The sequence below is a fragment of the Bombus terrestris genome, chromosome 14 (assembly GCF_910591885.1).
Source record: "Bombus terrestris chromosome 14, iyBomTerr1.2, whole genome shotgun sequence".
NCBI classification, from domain to species: Eukaryota; Metazoa; Arthropoda; class Insecta; order Hymenoptera; family Apidae; genus Bombus; species Bombus terrestris.
In genome coordinates this window covers 6,729,702-6,756,109 of record NC_063282.1, presented here as the reverse complement: position 1 = coordinate 6,756,109, position 26,408 = coordinate 6,729,702, and the positions used below count along the sequence as shown (strand labels likewise).

General features: G+C 37.1%; 1 protein-coding gene across 2 annotated transcripts in view; it reads right to left on the bottom strand.

Moving 5' to 3' along the window:
* The window catches only part of LOC100646561 (zinc finger protein 423 homolog), a 133,272-nt gene that overhangs the window by 21,797 nt on the left and 85,067 nt on the right, over nt 1-26,408 (bottom strand). The window contains exon 1 of one of the 2 annotated variants that reach the window (XM_048412013.1): nt 158-1,234. The exons of the other annotated variant lie outside the window; for it this stretch is intronic. Coding sequence (XP_048267970.1) covers nt 158-254 — 97 coding nt within the window. The 5' untranslated portion in view covers nt 255-1,234. Of the gene's footprint in view, nt 1-157; nt 1,235-26,408 lie in introns of those variants that run through there. 2 annotated transcript variants of the gene reach the window in all.

Below are 26,408 nucleotides of genomic sequence, written 5' to 3'. Positions count from 1 at the left end.
AATATTTCTCGTTTATTTTTAATATTTAGATTTTTGTTAAATTGACTCGAAACTGCTTGTCAACGAACGCCATTGTTTCATATTTTTATCTTTATTTGAAAAACGATATGAAACTTTCACGCCATAATTTAATAAAATATAACGCCAAGAGTCCTACCTTTCGATTTGGCTTGTTCATCTCGAGAAGGTTCCTTGTGGGCCTGAATTTTTCCTATCAATAGCTCTAATCTCGAACTGTTTCCCTTAAACAACATCCTGGTGTCCTTCCTGTTCAGTCATCCCTCGTGTACTCGAGTTCATTCGCCATCATCTTAGCATCCTTGACCAATTTGTCAATCCATTTTCTCAATTCCTATTAGCTTACTCTTTATCACACTTCTTTATCTCTATTACCAATGCTCCAAAAATAATCAATCGTGCTCTTCTTTTAAGTTCTCTCGATAACTGGTTAATAAATCAATGAGAATTGATTATAACCAATGTACGAGTCAATAGGAAACTTCCGAAGATTTAAAAACATTGATTAAGTCTTCAGTCGCACTAAATTTTCACTACACTTCCTCTTGCGCTTCTCTTCTCAACTGTTCCAGAGGCGATCAAGGATTTTCAACAGCTTCCACGATTTTCCCTCATTGTGGTCTGTTCAGTCTGACAGCAATATAAAACCAAAGCAAAGCCAAATAGCAATGAAGGGGACGGTCGATATTAACAACATTGATCGGTTCTTCGGTCCGTGCAAGTCCACCAACTCTCCTTCACTCTGTCAACGTTATTCAAACACGCTTCCAGCCAATTCTCTAGTTGTCCTCCATCTCTGACTTTTCAATATCAAATTACCATTACTAATTATAATCTATGAACGAATCAAAGTCGACGACGATCCCCGCGAAAGTCAATGCTAAAAATATCGATGGATCGTTAGCTTACTTTCAGAAATTTTCCAACGTCGTTGGTAAATTGCGGAAAATCCTGCAAACACGAACGTAAGTGGAAAATCCACGGCAGCAGAACGGGCCACGCTAGCGAATAAGCTGTCAGGCGTGAAGTATCGGTCGGAACGCGAAAGACGATCCTTGACTGAAAGCAAGGAATCGATCCGATCACGACTGTTCGATCGGAAAGACTGACTGACTATCGGCTCTTGGTCTCGCACGACCGGCCGCTCGAGGAACACGGTTGAGTGTATAAACGCGTACTAACCGGTGAACCCACGGTGGTGACTATTATCGCGCACGATGCAAAAGCGACGCACCAACGTCCTCCTCCTGAAGGCGAAAGAGTGCTGGCTGTACGTGGAAGGAGAGAAGGGACAACGACGACGACAAAAGCCGGCTGTGAGAGGCTAGGGAGTCCCCAGGGAAACCAGCCACCGCATTGGACGGTAGGCGGGATCGCACACTAACGAGTACACCCACCTTCCGGCTATCTATCGCACCTATTTAACCTTTCATTCATTTTCTGCACAGGCTAATATACCTGAGACCTCTTGCGAGGACAATCGGTAACTTGGTCATTAAGTATTTGCAGCTCGAGTCAGTGGAGGGGTCGTTGATAGATTTGCCGATGGGGTGGTTCGTTTCCGAGAATCGAATTTTTATTCGTAGGTTTGCAGATTCTTTGATGAACCAATCGAAGCCAGTCATAATACGTATATCTGCACCCTTATTTATATCCTGGTCCGTATATATGCTGCCAATATCGATACTCTCTATTACATCATTGATACTTTGCAATTTTTATGCTGTCAGGATCCATCATTTCCAAGCATACGGCAAACTTCTGGGTTTCATATTCAACCTTTTATCTACCTTTTACGTTGATTAATACATTTATCAGTGATCTTACGAGGCAGTTTCGTGACTTTATTATTAGGAATTTCCTGTTTGAGTCGGTGGAGGGGTTGTTGATGGGTTTGTCGATGGGGTGGTTGGCTTCCGAGGATCGAATTTTTATTTGTAGGTTTGCAGATTGTTTGATGAGCCAATCGAACCTAGTCGTAATACGTATATCTGCATCCTTATTTATATCCTGGTTCGTATCTATATTGCGAATGTCGACATTCTGTTACATCATTCATACTTTTACGCTTCTAACTTCTATTCTTCGATATTCCATACTCCCAAACTCCTGTCTCATCCGTTCTATCCATCACGCGGTAAGTAGCACGAGTTGCAAGTTTCTTTCACTTGTCTTTTACGGACGAACTGGCGATTTGCCTGAGAAGTCCCGGTTTTTAATAAGCAGATTCGTAATGGAAGTGTAGCGTGTGTTAATGGCTTCGGCGATAGAAGAGTCATTGGTTGTTCGGGAGCCTTGGGCGTATATGTTTGAAATTCTAATTGAGAGGATTTTGAAATGGCAGAAGCTTAGAGCGATAATAGTGGAGAGGAGATTTGAGGATATAAAATTTGTTGAAGATTTACTAGGAATTTAGACGTATTACATGGTGTACTTTCATATGGAATATGCTTCGGTAATCTGGTCCTTTCAATTAGTCAAACATAGTAGCCTACTTGAAGGAATCTAACGTCTATTTTTATGCTACCTATCTTACAAAACTGGGCAACCATTAAGTATAAAAGATTATCGCTATAAACCAATTAAGATTAAATTTAATTTTCGATCATCCGCTAACAGAAGATCTCTAGGAGGTGGTCGCATTAACTGCATCGAGTTCCTCACTTAACTTTCTTTAACTTCTATGTTTCACAGCTTTCTATCAGATCATCAAAGCTCGATCATCAAAGACCCTCGACCTCAGTTTCGGTAGAGCACTGACTAATCATCGTAACTATGTATAGTTTGTGCAATTCGTAAGATTTGAAATTTCCACAGTTATACTTGCTCTTTTCCATTTTTTGCTGTATTTCTTTTATTTTCTTGTATCCTTTTGTATTTTTTCGTATGCTAATTAACCCTTCGCACTTTGCGGCATATTTTCCATTCTCTTGTTTGTTTCTTCTCGTACAGTGGGAAGGCGAAATTTCAAGGGAACTTATATTTTTAAAAAATTCGGAGCTAGCGTAATTTCGTGCTATATAATTGACAGTAATTTCTTTGTGTCCACTTAGAGAGGACGACTGTGTTGTTTGCCAGATCTAGCGTTAAGTTCCTGCTATGCATCTACACATATTTTTGCATAATTTTACTGTCAAAGTGATTTCTCCGTTGATTTATCCGTACTTTGAACTTTAGCATAATTTCGCTCTGTTCGAAATTTGAACACGGACAGCACGAAAGCGTAAATGATCGGGTATTGTGAAAGCAGTTAATCAAACTTTTCATCGATTAAATAAATACACGTAGAAAATTACAAATTATCAAAATGTTTTCTATGATTTCGTTATACGATTTATGAACGCTAGTAAAGTTTACCTATTAGTTTCCGTATTATCCGAGGTAGATCCGACTCACGTTATCTCCGATAATCGAGGTTCTACCGTAGATTTAAGTAATTCTAACTCGAAATTGTAAATTATATTTTGCAGTAACGAATACGGCAAGATAGAGAATAAAATATCATCTTAACACAGGAGATTGAGATTTAAAAATACGATATTGCTTTCGAGAAATATTTCCAAGAGATTTAAGAAGAACGTTGTACTTAGTTTAAAGTTCTGAAAATTGGCAATCGTAATACGATTTCGCAGTAATGAAAGATAGAGTCCGATCTGAAAGCGCCAAAGCAAATTAGAAAATATCTCGTATCTATAAATTTTAGGGAAATTTCTTCGCGTTATGAAAAACGTTTTAGTGCGTTACGAAACATCTTGTACATTCCAATTCATTCAAAATTAACCGAATATTTAACCAAAGTAAACATATTTTACTTCCTCGAAGCGATATCCAGCGATACTTAACGAGCTGATAACTCCGTTGTCTAATTGAACAAGCAGCACGACGAATAATTCTTGTGAAATCTATTTTCAAGGTTGACCAATGGGGCTCCCTATCGGGAATGCTGATCGGACCTTTCCAACCGATTCGTGTTTAACTATACACAGGGTGGCACAATTACACACAATAAATCAACGTAAAATCCTTTCTATATTTGAACGTGGATTTGTATCTTGTATTTGAGGAGAAGAGACAGGAGATATTCACAACAAGATTATTTCTACATCGGTAAACACAAATCTCGAGCAAGAGATACTTTTATTTTATTCTCTGTATGTTACTATAACGTGCCTAGTACTCGCAGTGTTGTGAATTATTATAGACGCAAGCACATTTTCTGTATTATGCGTTCGATATTTCCAAGAAATCGCTGATCATGCCTGGATATGTTAAGCGAGATTGTTTTTGTAAAAGGTAAATTGAACGCTACAAAATATCAGCGGATATTGCGTAGCGAATTATTGCTTTTCATGACTGAAATGGAAGACGAGAACAGAATTTCTCGACAAGACGACGCTCCTATTCGTAGAGCCGCCACTACGAAAAAGTGGTTTCAAGATTTCGGAATAGAATTATTATTAGCATCGAGTCCTGATCCGAGCCTGATCCATCTGGATCCGAGAACCAGAGAGAAATTCTAGCAAGAAAAGTTCACGATCAGGAGAAGTTACATATACAAAATATTTGTGGACTTAGGAAAAGAATAAAATTAGCGTGGGCAGATACTAGAAACGAAGCTCTAAATAAGTTAATGGGTAGTGTGCCTAACAGATTAACAGAAGCAATGAAAAAGAAAGGAAAATCCATCGAGCACTGGATGGAAACATCAACACAATAAGCAGACGTTGAAAGAAGAGAATTTTTGTTCGTCCCCGGTTTTGCTCCATATTGTAAGAGGAAATCATACGAACGATTTTGTCGATCTTCATTTTGATACTACGAAAAATCTACAAATAGCTTTCAGTTTATAATTGTCTACTGTATTCTTTCCATGTAAATTCGTCACTCTTCTTATTATTATACTTCAGTATATAAATTCAGAAACATCCTGTATGCGCATGGAGACTTTTAAAAACGCGTTGGTATTGGAAACACAAGAGGAAAAAAAGAAAGAAAGAAAGAAAAAGAAGAAGAAGAAGAAGAGAGAGAAAGAAGTAGAAGAGCCCACCGGGGAAAAAGAGGGCGAAGAAAAGAAAGCGAAATTCGAAGTGGAGAGAGAAGAGGCCCCCTACAACCCCTGTGAAATCGACTGGAATGGATTCTCACACACGGCTGGAGCTCTGTACCACCTTATGGGAGCAACAGAGGAGATCGACTCCCTACGGGGACCCATAAGGTGTGCTTGTAACCCGTAGCCCGTGCACGGAAAGGCGCGAGGCGCCCACCCATCGCGATTATTTATCTCGTTGCGATCGTGACATTAGGTGGTCTTCGTTTCCAACGACGTCATTCGCACGTAAATGCATGTATGTTGCTGTCAATGCTCCCTCGTGAGACTGGTTACCTCTCAATTTTGTCGTTTATATCGACTTCTTTCAATCTGCACTACAGTTCTCTTGCGTGATAATTGACCAACTACTAACATTCGGTTGGCTCGTGTAAATCGGGGCAGTTTTGTTCAATGTGAACAGTTTCCTTTCTTTTCTTCTTTTTTTTTTTTCAAATATTTAGTAGGAAATTCGATCAAATATTAGCCGGATCGCGTGTGGTACATTGCCTCTGCACAGTGTCACTTATCCAGATGTGACTGCGTGGGAGTTCAGGTAGGCGTGTCTTGAAGATCTTCCACTCCACGTGGACTCTATTTACCGTTTCTTCGGTAGCTAACACAATGAGGCAGAAAGCAGTATCGTAATCAGTTGCATAACGCGTAATTATATTAAGTTTCTAAGCTTATGTTCTAATCTTTGCTCTAAGTTTGGGCAGCACAAAAGTCTTTGAAATTTTGCGTGAATTGCGACTATAGTTTGGGGATGAAACATTATCGAGAGGCCAAGCGTTTGCGTGGCACGAACCGTTTTCTAGCTGCATGCTGATACGTTCGAGACAAGCGTAACACCAGCAAACATCAAAGCTGTTCGGGAACTGATGGAGCATGGTGGACGCGTAACGATCGGAGAAATCTGCTGGAAAGTTAATATCAGTGATGGAAGCGTGGTTTCTATCATTCGGAAGGAGTTGAAGTCGTGAAAAATCACGACTGCCTGAAAAGGCGTAAGGAGGACAACGTTCGTTGCAAACAGCAACGAAGAAGAGCACTTGGCGTGCAATTGGCTTGCGAAGCAGCCCTCTAGTTTCGTCGAAAGTGTAACGAGAAAATTGCTAATATGGTGGCAAAAGTGTGCGGAGAGAAACGGAATACACATAGAAAAATACTTGGTTCTTGTCCCTTTTGAAACATTTTACTGAAACGTAAAGTTTAGCAATAGCAATGGATTGTAGTAATAAAATCAAAGAATAAAACAGTCATTTCATTACAACTTCATTCTATATTGTAACAGCCACGTGTAGGCTGTGTTCGACGAGTATACTCGTCGTCGCTTACTTTTCGCGGCACGTTTTAGGTGCACACTTTTCAAAGAGGTCGCAACAACTAACTGGTCAAGAATCGCTATAGTATATGTATCTACTGAAAAGAACTAATTAACAGAAACAACGTATTTATAACGAATTTTAATAATTCATAATAAATTAGTTCAACATAATAAATGAATTTTAACAGCTAACAATGAATACGTTATTTCTATTAACCCGTTTAATTTGCGGTAAACACGGTTGCGATAAATCCAGATAATTAAGAGCGATCATAAAATTATATCTGCTCGAAAGAAGCGATTCAAGACAACTTGAAGAAAAACGAAGAAATTGCGATTTCTTCCTCTTGACTTGAGAAATCTCGTACTAAATAAAGAATGGCGATGATTTTTCGAAGCAATGCAGGTTCTAATTGCCTCGAATGTTTCCACGAGCTATCAAGTTTTCATTGTGCAGAGTTTTTGCCGGATGCTTTTATCGATCGCGCAACTGGACCGAATCGTGCAGGCGGCTACTCTATTCGACATCGAAACGGAAACAGTACGACTGGCAGCGATGCGAAACAGTTTGGGCAAAAAGATGTTCTGCCATTAAAGATCGCCTTAGGCACGCACGTCCGATCGTTCCTGGATCCTTTCGACGCTGTAATATATAGTAATACTATCGTGAAATCATTGCAACTCCAAGCGCCACTGACTTCGCTACTTTATGATAAATTTAAGTTCCCTCTGGACAATTGATAGTTTTAAGTATTTCCCGATACTTGGAAGTGGATATTTTTCATTATTATTTGATGTTCCCTTTGGACAACTGATAGTTTTACGTATTTTCCGATACTTGGAAGTGGATATTTTTCATTATTATTTGATGTTCATTTAGAGTTGCAATTATTATTATACAATAGAATATTTCGATGGGAAAATTTGGAATATCACGGTTGCGGAGTGTAAGAAAAGTTTCCACGTTTTCTGTTATTATCGAAGCGTTTCTTTACTCTGAAACGAAAGTAAATTGAAGTATGCATTCGTCTCTGGAAAAACTTATTGGCCTGAACGGGTATACTTTTTTAATGCCACCTGGTACACGGAATGGTTGAACCTCTTTGTTAGACAAATTTGAAACATCGTAGCTGAGCAATGAAATATTAATTTGTATATCAGGGACGAAACGAATTATAGTTTAGTATTTGCTTTCATGTTCGGAACGAATCTATCTGGACCGTGTTGTAACTAGAATATTGTTTAATTATGAGAAAAGAAATTCTAATTGATTACATAGCTTTTCATCGGAATTTTCTAATTGTTGTGTATTAAATCTTGGAGATCGATACAACGATAAAATGATAAATCGTTTACATCGAAAGAAGAATGCTACTGTTTTAAACTTAAACAAAAATATTTCAATACTTAATCAAAGGAAACTTATTTAACTTTCGTGAGTATTTACTTACATTACGCTATTTTCGAAGGAGGATTCGAAGCAACAAGTGACTTGAAGGTGTAGCAGTTAACTGTTACACGTGTGACACAAAGGCTGTAACACGCGCGTTACGCGTATGTTAAACACGTGACACAAAGACTAACGCAAGGTTGCAGTCTATTCTGATGTCAAAAGTTTCGAAACTTTGATGGTGAACAAGTAGCTTAAAGTCACGCTACTAGATCCAGCTACATTGCGCAACTTCGCTGAAACTATGTGAAACTGCCTGCCGAATAATCCACGGGATTTCCATAGTCTGCGGACCTGTGACTATGACGATCGAAGTGGTTCGACAAACACAATTATCTATATAATCCAAAACTCAGGTAGATAATATGATTAGAGTACTCTAAAACATCCGGAAACATCAAAACAACATAACAGGAAATATTGTATCAATTAAATTTTAAAATGTACACGATCCAAAAGTTTCGTATCTGCAATTAAACCTCGACTTTTCGATCAGTAATTTTAAGCAATTTGTATCAAAAATTACATAAAAATTATATTTCCTTAAAAAGATACATATTGCCAATATATAATATTGACGATAACCCAAGTGTTCTTCGAAACACGTGCTACTCGTACGAAAAGAATCTTGCCAATCTTTCGCAATACTAAATACTCGAATCTAATTGAAGGAATTTATATGCGAAGATATATCTCTTCTTAACCAGTTAGTCGCTGCGACCTCTTTGAAAAGCGCGCCGCAAAAAGTAAACGATGACGAGTATACTCGTCATAACACAATATATTGCAATTCCTTCATGACGAGTATATTCGTCAAAAACAGCTGACTGATTGAAAGTTACTGCCTAACCCTTTCCTTTCCTTATTATCTTCACTTCATACCGCTATAACGATGTCTACACGAGCTTTCTTCTTTAACTTTACAAGCTGACTGTAATGTCAATGAACATCAAATGCAATGTATATATTGTCAATATTTGTCGACAAATCGCAACATTATACGTTGAGAGTCTTCAAATACCGACGTTATTGTTGATCATCCGAGGGATCGTCTTGGGAAAATTTCCTACAAATCTCAAAATCAACACATCTTTAAACGCAAATAAGATAAAAAAAAAAAAAGAAAAAAATATGGAGGGGAAAATATAAAGCACAAACGAACGAAAATCTTTTAGGATTGGCAACGTGACAGGATCTCGTCGTGAACGCACGTTGTGGGTGGCTCCTTAATAAGGCGCATGTGCGGGTTTCAACGTTTTCGTTTGGATCGACTCCGCCTACGCTGGACCAGCGATGCACGCGTTTCCCCTTTTGGCTGGTTCACACGCGCACGCGATGCTTCCGTCCGCCCCGGAGGTGAATCGCGTCGGATCGCTGCCTGGCAAACCACCCACACTTAGGCCGCATCCACACGTTCCGCTTTACTCCCACCACACGGCCACCGGCGTCACGCAACCCGTGGAAGCGGCACGCGCGATTTCATTCATGCTTTCGAGCTGCAGTCCTGCTGAACTACGTGCTCTTCCGGAATGTGGAAGAGACGGGGATGAAAAAGTAAGAACTTGACTTTGGACAACGGTTGCGCGACAGTGTTTCACTTAACAAGAAAAGCTTGTATACCAAGATCCTACATGCTATCTGTGCTATTGAGCTTATCGAGTATGCTTTGTGACAAGTATAATGTACAAATTATCACGAGGGAATGGCGATATTTTGTGCTATGACGAGTTCTGTCAGTAATAAAAGTAAAAAATAGAACCGTTATTTCGTTGCAACTTAATTCTATGTTATAACAGTCACTCTGCGTTTGACGAGTATACTCGTCATCGCTTACTTTTTGCGACACGTTTTTGCTACACACTTTTCGAAGAGGTCGCTAACTGGTCAATGAAAAACGGAGATCGAAGAAGGTGTTTCGATTGAGTAAGTTCAGAGTCAAAGGCTTAGTAATTGAGTGACCAACATTTCAAAAGGAAAAGCAAGAACGTAATATTCGAAAACAACCTCAAAACGGTACTAAGTAAAAACGAATGAATAAAACGTGTCTTACAGTTTCTGAAAGACAGAAATCTTTTCCAAGTAATGTAGTCGCAGAGAAGTAACGGCATTCGCAACAACTGACACGTGTTATGAATAGATAAATATGTTCACTGATACAATGAAAAGCTTGTACGTACAGTGCTGTTCGCTTGAATAGCCTTGAATAATCCAAATTCGTTTCGTTCTCCCTTTATAATTTTGTCCATAATTCTCAGAGTCATTACGGAAATTATTAATTACCTTGGCGCTTCTATTCATTCTTTTTCCAATTTCTCGGTTTGAATACCCTTCTTCCTTTGAAACTTCAATTTTTTCCAATTTCTTCGACAGTCGATGAACTTCCGCCATCCGTATTAACACAACGATAACAACGATACAAAAAATAATGTGTATGATACTTAACATAGTGAAATGTAGAATTGTTGCGGATATTTCCTGTCTGATCTATCGCAAAGCAATTAATCGTGGCTAAATATTTGACCTCTTACATCTCTCTTCATTACTTTACACATACTTGTAACTACTTCCAACGTAGCGAAGATCGTCCAATCTCACAATTTTCATTCAGAATCAATCTTCAATCAGAATTCTTCAATTCTTTCAATCTTACGCTGTATTTTACTGCAAGTAAACAATTCACCTTTTACAGTGTTATTCTATTCCATATTAGAAATGAAGCTTACCTGTCACTGAGTTCATAGAATTTTCGTAAAAGGTACGAGCTTATTACAAGTAGCTGTTCAGTTGCGTGCAACTGTAGCGTGTCGTAAATAGCCCGCAGATAAATCCAATTCGAAATGAGTAAATGAAAGAAAGAAAATAAAGTGGAAGTCGGGCTCAGAAGAATATTTACAACGCCTATTGTATTTTTCCGCAGTTAATCATTGTACGTATTTAATCGGAGATTCGTACAAAAATAGAATGGAACGTAATGAGTTTATATGCGAATAGTATCGTCTGAATTTCACCGAGCAGGATAGAACCGTGAAAGCGTCTCCGATTGGCCAGGTAGAAATTGGTTCCGTGGCTTGTAAAGCGCCGGGATACTTGCGTGAGATCGTCTCAATCTAATAAATTCATGGAGGAACGCCGTCCGCGTTCTCACAGGCTCCCGTGGAATATCCAAGTGAATTCCTACCGCTTCCGTGTGATCTCTCGACCGCAAATCAACTATACTAGAACGCCATTGTCACTCCATCCATCACGCGAACGTTTTTCCCCTCGTCCTTCGCTTCCCTAGAATCATTCACTTCAATTTTTTCATTTAAAAGATTCCTCGTGAAAGCGGCGTCGTGTTAATTGCCGATCGTCGCTCTGTATTCACGCTTTCCAAGTTTTCAAATCATCCGAGTCATTCGAGCATCTTCCACTTGTCGATAGCATCGATTTTAATTAGATAATTAATAAGAGTGGTACAAAAGGAATTTTTGTAAGTTTCATCACCGCGATCCGTCATATACAAATGGACCTCTTTGTTTTTTTTGCTACGCAGCAAATAAAATGTTTTTATTATGAAAAAAAAAAAAAAAAAAAAATTGGGAAAGTTTAAAGAGGATTGTATACATACGGTGGTGCGACAAAGTTTTTACAACTTTGCTTTGTGTTGCAATAGGTAAAGAAATATACCTAGTACATGTACGAGGAACTGTAGATTTTTTCGACTGTTGGCTTTTGTTTGAAGAAATTATTATCGCGAGGAATTACTGTGTAGAACGATTATTAATATTCCTATCTCTTCCGACTTTCTTCGTGTTAAATATGCTTTGTATTTTTTCAACACCATATGTAAGGAAAAGAATGGTTTGCTTTGTACTTGCACTGTGTAGTTGAGAATTAGACTGTACCACGAGACAAATAGAATTCTGATTGCGAATTGCAATGTCAAATCCGAATTTCTGAAAACATTTTCACACTTTGTTAACGAACAATTACGCTTTATTCGATACCTTTCTTCAACTTGAAGAATAGAATGCTTCTTATCATGAGATACATTTTGTACTTCATAATTAGCAGCATCATGGAAAAAAGAGCTGTCTGTTTTTTATTTATAAAGTAATTTTATCAATTACGTAAATTGTATGATACAACTATATAAATTAATTTCTAAGCTAATTAAATGAAAAAAGGCAAAAGGCTTGTTGATGGATTTAATCTTTTTGTCGATAAAGTTAACTGTTCTTTAATTAATCTCTCTATTGGACGATGTTCGTTTTTATCGATGAAGAAATCCTTCATCTATTTCGATCATGAATGACGATTCGACATTCATTAGTAAACGAGCAAAGGACCTTTCTTCAGTTTCTACGAAAGTAATTATTTAACCAACCAAGTTATCTTTACCAGTTTCAGAGTAACTTGACGACGATAAAGAAACAGAAATAGAAAATATTTGCCAGAAGCTGGTCGTCACGCAGTCTGGGAATTTGTACTTTGAGCGTGTACAAGTTGTAAATCATTTCATTCACAAATACGTTCATTGAGCAAAGTCGAGGTATCGAGTCGATTAGAATCAGCAACCTTATTTGTTCTATCTATTTGTCGAGGGACGAGATAGTTCTGGTAAAATTGAAAGGATAACTCAGAAAGTCATGTTTTCCTTTCGATCGGATTTACGGACCATTTTGTTTGACAATTAGCTTTTGATTAGATAACGTTCCTATTCTCTGATTCCTTATAAAATTGTCTGGAATCTTCTGGCTTTAACAGAAACTATATAATATAGAATCACTGAAGAGTTTTTCGTAGATCTTCTTATCGCTCATGAGATATGAAAAAAGAAAAGTTATTATACTATAAATAAAGTCACAAATATCTGTAATCTTCCTTTAGTCGAAATAAATTGTTTGGTTTGGCTGGAATGGAAAAAGTGGAAGAAAAAACAACGAAACGTGTATATAGAAGTGTACTATACCAGGAGAGTTCATTCAAATAATTTCATAAAAAATCAAAAATATTATAAAGGCTAGTAATTTAAGGCTGATACATTTGTGTTGTAACAGCGTCATTTTTAAGAGAATAAAATGTAAACGTGCTCAGTTAAGAATTGACCTAGCACACGAGTCTGATAAATTCCCAAATTTATTTTCCCCATAAACGAAGCGTCCTGCAGAACAATGTTGTTTTGCATTTTCGACCTATTTTCACACGCAGAGTAACGTCCTGTCGCTTATCTCTTCCTGTCCAGCCCGAAATTAGCCACGTACGACTATACTTGATAAATTTTCCAACTCAATTTTCTCGAAGACGAAGCGTCATATGGAAAAACGTTGTTCCACATTTTCCCCTTATTTTTTCACAAAGAATCAGCTCGTATCACCGCTTGTACGCATTACTCGTTAAACTACACCCTGTGTAACAATGTGAGCTCGTACTTGAAGCAGTCATTTTTGAATAAAACACGTGTTATGCCTAATTAAACGTAAAAATGACCAAGTTTCGTGGAATTTGAGGTTACTTGAAAAGTTGATGCATGTTCTAGGGAGCGAAATGTAAATTGCAGTAACAAGTAGCGAGCAGCCTTTGCCATGACAAGAACGAGCTTCCGGTCAAGGAACATAAACTCCTCGAAACTGTCTTAACAACCGCGAGAAACAGCTCCAACCGGTAGCTGTTACTCTCTTAGGATACTTCCGTTCCAACTTCTCTAACCGTACCAACGTAATCGTTCTCATAATAACCCCATAGAAACGTACCATCGCAAAACTAATGAATTCAACTGATTCAACCTACTTCCAATGTATTTCTGCTCTACGTTTCAATAGAAACTAAATTTCGTTCGTTCGTTCGTTTTCATTATTCGAAGCTGCCACGATATTTACCAATAGGTGGGCGTCGCAGAACAAATCGATTTAAACGATTCCAATTTACTTGGGAGGTGTCCGCGTTGTATCGTTAAACCAAATAAATTTCGTTCATGATTTTGTCATAATTTATAACTTCGACGATATTCATACGCGATATTGATATACATCGGATAATGTATAATACGAATTAAGCGCTATTCGATGTGCTTATTTTATAGATTCACTTATTATAAATTTGTTATCGCATTCGTATTGTACAGTGGGTGTAGAAAGTTTTAAAACAGGATAATTTTGTTTAAATTGCACCGAAAGACTGGAATTCTTTTGGGAAAATTCATTTTCCTGATAGACGTGCGAAAAGAACTATTTTTCAACAATTGCGATTCACTGAAGTCGCACAGAAAGTAGTAAAAGTCTCTTTTTACAAGATTTTTATCTATCCGCGTATCGATACGCAGAGTGTCCCAAGCAAATGGAACAAGCAGAAAATTTTAAAGTCACCTCTATTCTTTTAAATGGAACTATTCGTCTTTTTATACACCATTCGATGAATTTTTTAATTCTGTGCAAGAAACATATTAAGATACTTGGGTCGGAAAATGATCGATTTAAAAGATATGTTAACTTTGATGCTGTAAAATTTATCGTACGAAATACGAGCCAAGAAAACGCAGTATTTTTCTGTTTACGTTTAGCTTGTCCTAGTTGCGTGGGACACTTTGTATATAAGATACCAAAATTATAATTATTATTCAAGTGCGAATTTCTATATATTTATAGGGAATAAAAATACGATGGAAATATTATAAAAATACTATACTATACAGACTACTGATCCTTCGTGGCTGAAGACAAAGATGCTTTAACTATTGCAGTCGAAAGACAGCAGTTAAGACAAACCGCGTGGAGGGTTCAACATCTAGGAGGGTAGTCGCTTCCGGTCAGAAAGGTTACTTCCTGACCTCTGTGGACTTATCCTGGGATTAACCGGAAACTACCCAATCTTAGCTAAGAGCTATTCAAGTCTAAATTTATGCCGGTGGAAATATTTTTCTTACGTATTAAACCCTTTAAACGATAGGGAAATAGACAGATAATATTAATCCATAGTATATCACTGTTTTTGTTCAATCGTATTATACGTATTTATTTGTCAACCTTTTCATAACTGAATACTTATCAGCTTTCCAGTGAAACTTATTAATTAGTGACAATAAAAATAAATAAAATAACATACAAATAAATATACAAACATTGATAGGGATTAATAGAAATATAAACTATAATTCTATAGCTTGGTGGAAGAAGTAGCGTGTCAGTATTTACAAAGTCGAGATGTTGGCACTTAAAGAAATAGTAGAAAATTCATGTTCGGATAATTTCTGATGCAGAAGATAATCTATTTTTTGTTTCATTTTTACTTTTATCTCATCCTATCCTTTTTAGGACCCATTAAGGAAGTTCGTAAATACAACAAATGTAACAAAATGTAAACCGTTGCCAATTAGTTACTGGATGAGTCGTGGAATATCGTATCTTAAGAAATCCGTTATTTCCCGTGGCATCCTCGGAGGGTGGTCTACCATCCTTTTCCTCCGGGGATCGCCAGCGAAATTTCAACGGGACGAAACGGCCGGAAAACTAATTTGTTCGCTAACAAAGTCATTCGATACCCCGGAGATCGCCTTGAATTGCCCCGTTAGATCCGAGTCATTTGAAAGCTGCCGGTCACTTTCGAACCGTTGTTTCCGCTGATCGCATCGACGACGTGTTAATACTTTCCAATTTCGTGTCCTCTCGACCATACGAAGTGATCTTACGATATTAGCCGACACCGATCTGGCTCGTAGGAAACACGGATTATCGAAAGCAATTATCTTAATAGCTTTTCAAATTTCACGATCCATTATGAAATTTTCTTCGACTATCTTTTCGAGGTCCCGGGGTGTCGTTAGTAGTCAAAATGTCATTACTGATAAGCTGTAGTAACTATGTGGATAAAATACGCTTTTCAATTATGCTGACAAGTATACAGGCCCCTTTGGGAATACCGCCTTTCAATGACTCTACGATTCTTCGTTCATTATTGGTGAACGCGTTTCGAAAGGATGTCAGTTTTCAAGGATTTTGTGATCTTTTATGGCTTTGTAGCGAACCGTTGCAAGCGTATTACTTGCCAAGGATTTCACGATTATTTGCTATATTCGCGCAGGTTTCTATTTGAAAGGGCAAAATAATTAAGTAGAGGTTCACCTAGTTGTGGGTAATTTTGCTGATTAAACTGATTTATTTGAATCGCGAACTGTTATTACGCAGATGACAAGTAGTTTTGGCACAATATGTAAACTGGCTATCGCGTTGGTGATCTTATAACTGTTTATCTCAACCGATTCAGGCAAACAAAGATCTGCTTTATGCGAGAACGGTCCATTCATAAAATTGGACATCTTTTTACAGCACTTTATATTGTAGAATCTTAGATTATTAGAAGGCGGACAATATTGTAAGTGGAATATTTAAAAACATGAATTTTTATCGTATAACGTTCTACGTGCCAATGGGAATACTGCGCTTTTGGAATTTTACAATTTCCATTTGTAAATAATTACCGCACGTACTATCGAACGTGCTATTTGTGAATAAAGTATATTGCCAGTGTATAAAATAAAGTACGTTAGTGACGATGATCAAATTTTATATATCTGTATCTGGTGATCTCAAATTATTACAGTACATAATCAGAATGTTCTGAAAGGGTTGATAAGCCAGTTACGGGCTAACTCGCGGTATGTATAATTGAAAAGTTGTACTCACAAAGTGAAAAGGAAGGTTTGTTATTCCCGTAACGTCGAGGTTGATGCAGAAGGAATGAAAGTGAACGGTTCGGTGGCCCTTAATGGCGGTTTCGTTGAATCCTCCGGAGGATCCTGGCGGTCCTCTTTGATATCTTGGCCTCCGACGAATTAACGTTCACCTGGCTGACCTCTTCGTGGTTGGGATGCGTTCTTTCGAATTCGACCGGCAAAAAACTTGGCGCGGGGTGCTGCTCATCGCAGGGGAGAACGCGTAAAAAATAAATGAGCTCGGTCTCGCGTCTGTATTAAGGGTGGATTCGCTCGCCGGCGGAAATCACTGGCGCGAATCACTTTCCAAGTGAAACTTTCATCTTTGTATCGTTCGATAGGTGGTCAAACTTGGACCGGCTATATCTTTTGCTTTGTCAAACTTCTCTTTCATGTGCATTGACCTTGATGTAATATTGTCAGGTTAAAAACCTTATGCCTTGTATTCAGGTTATAAAAATTCGTATAGTTTATTAGGTTAACAATTACGAATAAGGAAGAGAATATAATATAATGTTCAGAAGATGTTGCTTAGGTTTAATTAATACAATTGGAGCAGTTAATTCATGTTTCTTTAGAGAGAATATGGTTTGTGAATTTAGAGAAGCTTAACATGTTACGTTTAGAGTAACAACTTGTATAGTTTGTTAGGTTAGGAACTACGAGTAAGCAAGAGAATATAATATAATGTTCAGAAGATATTGCTTAGGTTTAATTAATAAAATTGGAGCATTTAATTCATGTTTCTTTAGAGAGAATATGGTTTGTGAATTTAGAGAAGCTTAACATGTTACGTTTAGAGTAACAACTTGTATAGTTTGTTAGGTTAGGTTGGTTAGGTTGGTTAACTTGTTAGGTTAGGAACTACGAGTAAGGAAGAGAAAATAATATAATGTTCAGAAGATGTTGCTTAGGTTTAATTAATAAAATTGGTGCTGTTAATTCATGTTTCTTTAAAGAGAATATGGTTTGTGAATTTAGAGAAGCTTAACATGTTACGTTTAGAGTAACAACTTGTATAGTTTGTTAGGTTAGGAACTACGAGTAAGGAAGAGAATATAATATAATGTTCAGAAGATGTTGCTTAGGTTTAATTAATAAAATTGGTGCTGTTAATTCATGTTTCTTTAGAGAGAATATGGTTTGTGAATTTAGAGAAGCTTAACATGTTACGTTTAGAGTAACAACTTGTATAGTTTGTTAGGTTAGGTTGGTTAGGTTGGTTAACTTGTTAGGTTAGGAACTACGAGTAAGGAAGAGAATATAATATAATGTTCAGAAGATGTTGCTTAGGTTTAATTAATAAAATTGGTGCTGTTAATTCATGTTTCTTTAAAGAGAATATGGTTTGTGAATTTAGAGAAGCTTAACATGTTACGTTTAGAGTAACAACTTGTATAGTTTGTTAGGTTAGGAACTACGAGTAAGGAAGAGAATATAATATAATGTTCAGAAGATGTTGCTTAGGTTTAATTAATAAAATTGGTGCTGTTAATTCATGTTTCTTTAAAGAGAATATGGTTTGTGAATTTAGAGAAGCTTAACATGTTACGTTTAGAGTAACAACTTGAATAGCTTGTTAGGTTAGGAACTACGAGTAAGCAAGAGAATATAATATAATGTTCAGAAGACGTTGCTTAGGTTTAATTAATAAAATTCGTCTTATGTTGATTCCAAAGCTAGTGTTGATTTCGTTACTAATTTTGTCGAATTAATTCTAATATAAAGTTAATGTTACATACATCACTGGCAATTGTTTTTGTCCACATAGATTTTTTACCAAGGAATGGTGGGAAAGATAATTTCACAAAGGAATTCTAACATAATAAAATATCAAACAACAAATATCAAACTCTTTGAGATAGCACCATCTCTCGAATAAGAGAAACAGTATTGGATAATATTAGATTCATCTATCCTGTCAGCATCTATTAAGCTTTTTTACTTTTCTATTAAAAAGTCTATTTAAAAAAAGGCTGGCATCAAAACCACGCAATCATCGTTGACCCATCTCACAGTGTGAAAAACGAACAAATTATATCAAAGAAACTGGTTTATAGCTACCGAACTCGCAGAATGATCCTCGTAGGTGTTCCGATGGCTCTAAATGCTCAAGAGGACGAAAAAGTTCTGTAGGAAAACGATTACTGGGTTCTGGTCTAGCGGAGTTAAATCGAGGGAGCAGGTGTCTGAGCGTACGCATGAGGCAGATCCGCTTTCGTCAGGTAGCTGTTACCTGAGGCTTCTTGATTTGTTTTCTCACTGGAAACTGTTCGCGTACCGAGACGACCAGAGACAGGTGATCAAGGATTACGACATAGTTGGATGATTCCGAGGCGAGGCGTGACGAAAGGGCACGCGACTTAATCACGAAACCCTAAAGAGGCTACGAGCCTCCTGTGTTTTTAAAGTATTTCTTTTACCATTTTGCTCGAGCTAAAGGGTGTGATTAAATTTACGTGAAAGTGTATCCTCATATGCAAGATAATTGCAACACAGTTACACACATAGTTTTTGAGGTAGAAAGCGATTGAAATATGAGCCTGTCGAATGACAATGTTAGCTGCGGAATTTAGTTTGAAAAATCCTAAATAATGTTTTGGATTGACGTGTATACACGTCGAACGCAATTAACCGGTTGAGTGCGTGAGTCGTTGTGTTCCTTTATCGACACATTACTGCGATAAGTGAAATATGTTGGTCTTGAGGTGGAAGGGGCCAGAAATACGAGTTACTTTGTCAAATGATAGCGAGTAATTGTGTTCTTGCAAAACCTTTGCGAAATAATTGCAATGGATGAAATATTGCGTGTGGATTTTGAAACTAAAAAGATTTCTTCTTTCTCTTCCCTATTTGGTAATTACTGAGATAAAAAGGTTAATAAGAAAAGAGCGAAGAAAATAAAGACGGACCATGCGACGTTAATCGCGATAATCGAATTGTAATTCATTTGTGAGATACACGTGATGTTTTATAAAAATTCGATTTACTCTATTTACCTGTGTCTAAATGAAAAGATTTGAAAAAATGAAATACGTTGATTTGTTCAGTGGACATCGGTGGGAGCTTGTAATAGTACTTTCACCCAAGTCAAGAAAGTGTAAAAGAATAATGATCGTTGGCTTTCGGGTTATTTCATGGACGTCAGTTTATCCGGAGGAAAACTAACCGCAACAGTATTGCAAACCAAGGAGAGCAAAAGTGGCATCGAGACGTAAAGGAAACATTCGATAGGATTCGAAGTAGACCACGAAGCATTGCAACATTTTCATTTTACATCTCAGAAATTAAAATGAAATGAAAATTGTGATATATATATAAATAATAAATAAATAAATTAGAATATATAAAAACTATACAAAAGCTCCAGCTTTTATACATATATAAAAATTACACTCGAATCGTAGAAACATAGTGAGAAATATCGACTTGCAATTACTGCAAAGAGCGTAGTTGGAGATGCGGAGAGGTGAAAGGTTAACAAGACGACTTTATCGAATTAAATGTCGTGGGTGGAGTGGTCCGATACTACTTGTTGCTTCTGGCTGTATAAGTATATAGGGTGTACATGAATTCCACATATTACATAATTCCCTTTACCAGGTCTCGCAGTATCGAGTGAGTCATCACGAAATATTCTGTTGTAAAATAGTCAAATCCGTTTTGTGAAATTTATCGTTTTAAAATATGGCTGAAGAGTGGTTGCAGAAAGCATTGCGAGTGCCAAGAAACAAGCTATTCAGGAACTTATACATTAATGTAGTGCAAATTCATGAAAAGATAAAGTGTACCTGTATAACACGCGGCTTAGTCGTAAAGAAATCTCGATATTCCATTCTGTTGGATACACAGCACAGTCAAAAGCCAAGAAACGATCGATGAATGTTTATTGTCGTTTGTATTTTTATTCTTAAGTATTCTTAATTAAATTAATATTACAGTATCGTAATGATACAAAGTATAGATATTAATAGTATAATATACAAATTAACATTTAGCAAATTAATATTAAAGGGGAATCTAAATAAGGAAATTGCACTTAAATTCTATAGAATGATATAATACATACATATATATAGTATAATACATAATTATAAATTCTATGCTACTACAGTACTCACATTGGTACGTAGAACATTTTCCAATGAGAGATCGAAGTTCCTCAATCTTGCCACTTGAAAAGCATCGTGTACGAACACTCTTCTTCAATTGTTTCTAAATGTTAAATACTTCGCGTATTAAGAATTAACCTGAGGCCCTACACGACACAATTTTGAATTTCCGTGGGATCGAAAAAACTAAACAGAGAATTCCCTCGTTGCTTGCAAAGGGCATGTGTTAATTATATTTACGCGTCGAACGAGAAGAAGCTGAAAAAGCAGCAGGGGCATGGATCTCGTTAGGTGGCACGAAAACAGTGTCTCGTGGGTGCCCACCATAGGGAACTTAAATCTCAGATTACAATCTCCCTGGGCAACGGTGCCAAGATTAAGGGCCTCTGTACCCTTGGTTCGTGTATACCAGGGTACACGCGCGAAACGAGCGAACAAAGGTGGCAGCAACCGAGGAATATAAAAAGAGACGCGAAGAAAAAGAGGAGGATCGGTGGTGCAACTAAGGAGATAATACGCGAAAAAAGAAATTAGCATTATATGAGAGTTATGATTATGATTAGAAAGATTTGTCATTCGACGAAGGGAACAGTGATAGCGGATACGATGCATAACGAAATTTCAGTTTGGATCTAAGAAAAAGGGAATTTTCTTCGTTTATTCGCAGATGCAGAGAATAGACGATCGAACGGATGATTTTCAAATTTGCAGATTTTAAAAAATCACAAAACTTGAATTCTTTCAAAGACTAAGTCTTCCAAAGGTTTTGAATTCTAAAAATTGCAAAGTTTAAATTATCAAATTTTCGCCAGCTTTCACCTCGGCGGTTTTCGAAAATTAAATTCCCAAATTTTCAGACCTTCCAATCTTGAAGTTTCCAAAGTTTACATCTTCTCATTTCCGAACTTTCGAATATTAAAACTCCCAAACTACGATCCAGCCAAATTCCTAAACCTTCGAATTCCGAAATTTCCCGAGTTTTCGGGATTAAATTAGCCGACTTAAACTTCCAGGATTGCTCCACAAGAAAAAAGGAAGAAACAGATCAATAGAATGGACAGAACCAACGACAGTAAGAACACGTAAACAAAGTATCGAAGAGGATCCCCAAAAATCTCTATCCGCGCTTCCTTTCTTCCTTTTTCACTGAAATTACTAAATCGAACGACTAAAAACCGGTGAATCCGCGTTCTATCTTTCCCGATCTGGCACCTCCCGGTGAACTGAACCGAAGAATCCATCCAGCTCGGCATTTGGAAAAAGAAGAAGCAAGAGCGTGTAGCCACAGCACGAAAGGAAGAAGCAAGAGCGTGTATACACAGAACGAAAAGAAAGCAACGAGATAATCATCAATAAAGGTGAACAAAGGTGGAAGAAAAGTGGGAGAGACGTAGATGAAAAGAGATAAAGGGGAAACGGACGATAAATAAGAAAAAGAACAGTCAAAAGGGATGGAAGTAGATGAACGTATACAGAGGAGAAAGAGAGAGAGAGAGAGAGAGAGAGAGAGAAAGACTGAGAAGAGATTAAGATGTCACGTGCACACCAAAGGGACAAATATGCTCCGGTAGGAACGTGAACACCCGTGCAACTCGCTCGTGCCACCTCTGACTCGTTCCACGAGATCCTTCTCCGGGTGTGCAACGTGCTCTCGCTCCGTTCCATTCGAGATCTCGAATTCCTAGCCGTGGAAGCTGCTCCGGGATTACAGATAAGCTCTTAACCTTCGTGTAACTTCGACGTTAGATTTTAAGTTACACGTACTGATGGAAATTTTATGTTACACCAGGTACGTATATATTATAGAATCGTATCAAATAATTAATTAATATAAATCGCATATATATTAGATTCGTTAATTAAACAAATATCTAAATTAAAGAAATTAGACAAACAATGGTCTCTATTTGGAAATATAGTAAAAAGAAGAAAATAATTTTCCTAATCAGGTGTCATTGAGTAATTGAATGTAATAACAATGTACCCGTAGTAGTCACATAATAGGATACCACTTAATTGTTAAACTCGTATTATTGAAAATAAAAAGCTACAATTACTGTATCTCTCTTAATTTCTCATTCGATGCCTGAAGAAGTTTCTAGGTGACAAATGATCCGGTTAATGGATTCGAAAAGGTAGTATATAATGTTGTAAATCGCTGGAAAATGGGGTCATGATATGGAAAGTGAAGCTCCAGTTGGAGTAATCGAGTGTGACTAACACGGAGCAAGCGAATCCGTCGTTCTTGAACGAATGTCCCCGCAGTGTGGCTCGTGACAATGACAGGGCAGTTAGCATGGTACCAAGGATCAGCGGGGATTCTACGTTAATCCTAGAGGGGGGTCTGGCATGAGGTTAAACCAGAGGTGCATCGACTCTCGCGTGCCCCTTTCCTTCAACTCTCCATAACGAGAAAACAGCCAACTTGTACATACGTGGCTTATTAAAACCTATCGATATATTAAATCATACTTGTAGAGTCATACTTTATAGTCATCATATTTGTTCATTTACTTTATAAAATCATACTTGTTCATTTACTTCATAATGAAAACCTTTCTCTTAATGTGTCTTTCTCTACTACTTGCTTTTTGTCAATTTTATTTCTTTTGTTCGACATTTTCCATATTCTACCATTCCTACATTCCTTATTTAACATGTCCTTACTTGCTGTTTGTTCTTTATCATTTTTATTATTTTTCCACTCTCACGCGCTCCAACCAAACCAACGAAATTATAAATACGCGACTTATCAAGATCTATCGATAAATTTCTGGTAAAAAATCACGTTTGTTCATTTCTTTCGTAATAAAATTAATTAATCAGGAGATTTCGATCTTTTGTTGAGATATCGAGATGATTTTCAGCTTCTTAATGGTAACCACATATTTTTTATAAAATTAGTAGATTCAGCTAGATATTCTTTACAAAAGATTATTAACCTATTTATACAGCAAAGCCATTAGTTTAGGAGATAATTTAACTTCAATTTTTATTTGCGATATTAAGCCATATTAACATTTAAAAAAGAAAAAGAAGGTACAAGCTACTGAGAAATCAAACTGCATCTGAGCAAACTAAATTTCACTTCAAACGTCTTCCAACGAAAGGCAATAAGTTAATTATAATAAGTTAATTACAATATACTACAAGTTATAAATTCAATAAAAATTGATCCATGACATCGAAGTATGAAATGTCTAATCTTCTGTAAGCTCTTCTTTTTGCAGTTTCGCTCACCCATAATTAAAATTTTCTTTTTCTCGTGTAAATATCGTAAAAAATAAATAAACATCGATCTCTCCAAAATTTCCGAAATTCGATCGAAAAGAAAATTTTGCAATGGATCCGTGAGTTGGATTAAGTGTAGAGCTTTCTACTTGGTAGAAAAAGTGCTTTTTTTCACCGCTAATAAAATCTGAACCGTGGCGTGGAACACTGTGCATACACGTGACACAGGTTCTTTCTGATAAAGTCGAAAAGGCTGAGGAATCAGGGACCTCCTGTCGCGTGACACGGGGAACAGTGTCGCCTGCTTGGTGTTTCCCAACACCCACGCGATCCCCATAGCCCTTCTGCACGGAAATAAAGCCGAGGTTTCATGAATATGAATAAGACAACGAATGATACCGCAAAACCGCTCGAGTTACTTCTTTAAATTCAAATCCTTATTATTGGTATTAACAACGTTTTCAACGATAATTCATCCCAATGTTGCGAACATTAAACGTTGAATTGCTGGGATCTTCCCGTAAAAACGTATCAAATAGATTTAACGAAATTAACCCATTAAAAAAAGAGAAAAGGACTCTTTCGAAGTGAAGCGAAAGTTAAAAATTGAAATAAAATGAATTTAAGGAAATGACGATGAGGAGGACAGGAAGCGGCGGTGAAGGTGAATCGAGGCGTCCAAGTGTTAAATCTCGGGGAGCTTAAAGTCACGTTTTCCGTGGGAGCAAAGCGAATCGTACGGAAGGAGAACGGGGTGACAAGACAAAAGATATAAGAAAAGTTGCGCACGCTGAGGTCGTCCAACGGAGTGTGGGAATAATTCTGGCTTGGCTGTTTACCTCGATAAACCTCCTATTTCTTACCGTCCGTACAAATCTTTTTACACGTCGAACGTTGTCGCGTCCGTAAAATTGCTCGTTGTTCGCTTTTTATTTTAACCTAGCAGATTAAAGACCGAAAGTAATCAGCGCCGAAGGCTAGCTCAGTTTCGTGAAAGAAATCAAGCCGAAATTAGCCTGAAATTAGCGTGACCACTAATTACGGTCAATTTCTTATTCGTGTATTATTATGTATTTATTCTACTCAGATTCTCTGCTTAATGTGGTTTTTTTCTACTTGTTCTTTATCGGTCTTACTTTTTGTTTGATATTTTCCATATTCTATCGAGATTCCTTGTTCAATGCGCTTCTCTCTGCTACTTGTTCCTTATCGTCTTCATTTTTGTTCGATACTTTTTACGAAATGAATATTTGTCAAATATCCTATCCATAAAATTTCAGAACTGAAAAAATCCCAATATTCGAGAATGAAAAGCTGTAAAAAATAAATCTATTTATTAAACGAAAGCAAACGGCAAGATTTATCAAAAATGTATTTATTCGGTAAACTAAATGATCAAATAGCCCGAGAGACTAGATATCTATGATAAATGCAAAAATACCTATCTACAGGGTGTTCTGGATCTCAAGCGACGAATTTCGCCAACATGTTTGGGAAATTTTGTGCAATTGACAAATTTCTTTTCCTTTTCCAGCTACAAACAGAAAAATTGATGGTGATAATTTTCTTTTTCTTTATTTATTAGAATATTTACAATCAATTCCCGTTGAGAATTTTCAGTAACTTCATTTGGCATGATACAATGACATGGTTTATGATAGTTTTATATTGTTGGTTCTAGTAGGATCTAACGATTTAATAAGGATCTAAAGGGTATTTTCTTTTTAGTCTGCGGATCTGGATGGTGATAATGAAATTGAATTATACGTTGAGACAAGGTACGATCATCTCGAACAATTCGTGTAAATCAGTCTGAACCAATAGGTATAAATCAGTCTGCAAAAATAATTTGCAATAAACGATTATCGTTAGAAGTTGAATAGTTTGAACGAGTCTGATTACGTGTAATTTATACTACTTTCTCTTTCGTATCTCGAAAACGAAGACGAATCGGCCCATGGTGTAAAACTTTGCTTAAAACCACCTAACTCTTAAACGTGTTGGCAAAGTTGGTCGATCGACATCTGCGACACCGTTTATACGACTATCTGTAAATTGTCGTAAATATTGTATTATCTACGTCATTAAGAGCTACAGATACGTATAATATACTCTTCGCGGGTAACATGGGTGGCTAAGTTACACGCGAAACTTTGATTGTTTAATTTCTCTTCAGAAGCGCCGAAGATAATTCTACTTTTCCAAAAGCTGGCAGTTTTTTTTCTCTATATCTTTTCGAAAGATGGCAGCTTACACGAATTGAAAAAAACCCTACGATAATTTCCTTTAAATACTTGTCCATTACAAAACCGCTATAGCAAGTTAGATATCGTAACGAGCATCACGAAATTTCCTCGGAATTTTTGACAAACCTGAAACGATAAGAAATGGGGCAATGAAAGACCGATAATGCCGACCACGTTGGCGAAGGACCGTGGAAGGTTAATTTTGATCTTGAAATCGAAACGAAGATCGAACTAGCGAAAGGGAACTGGCGA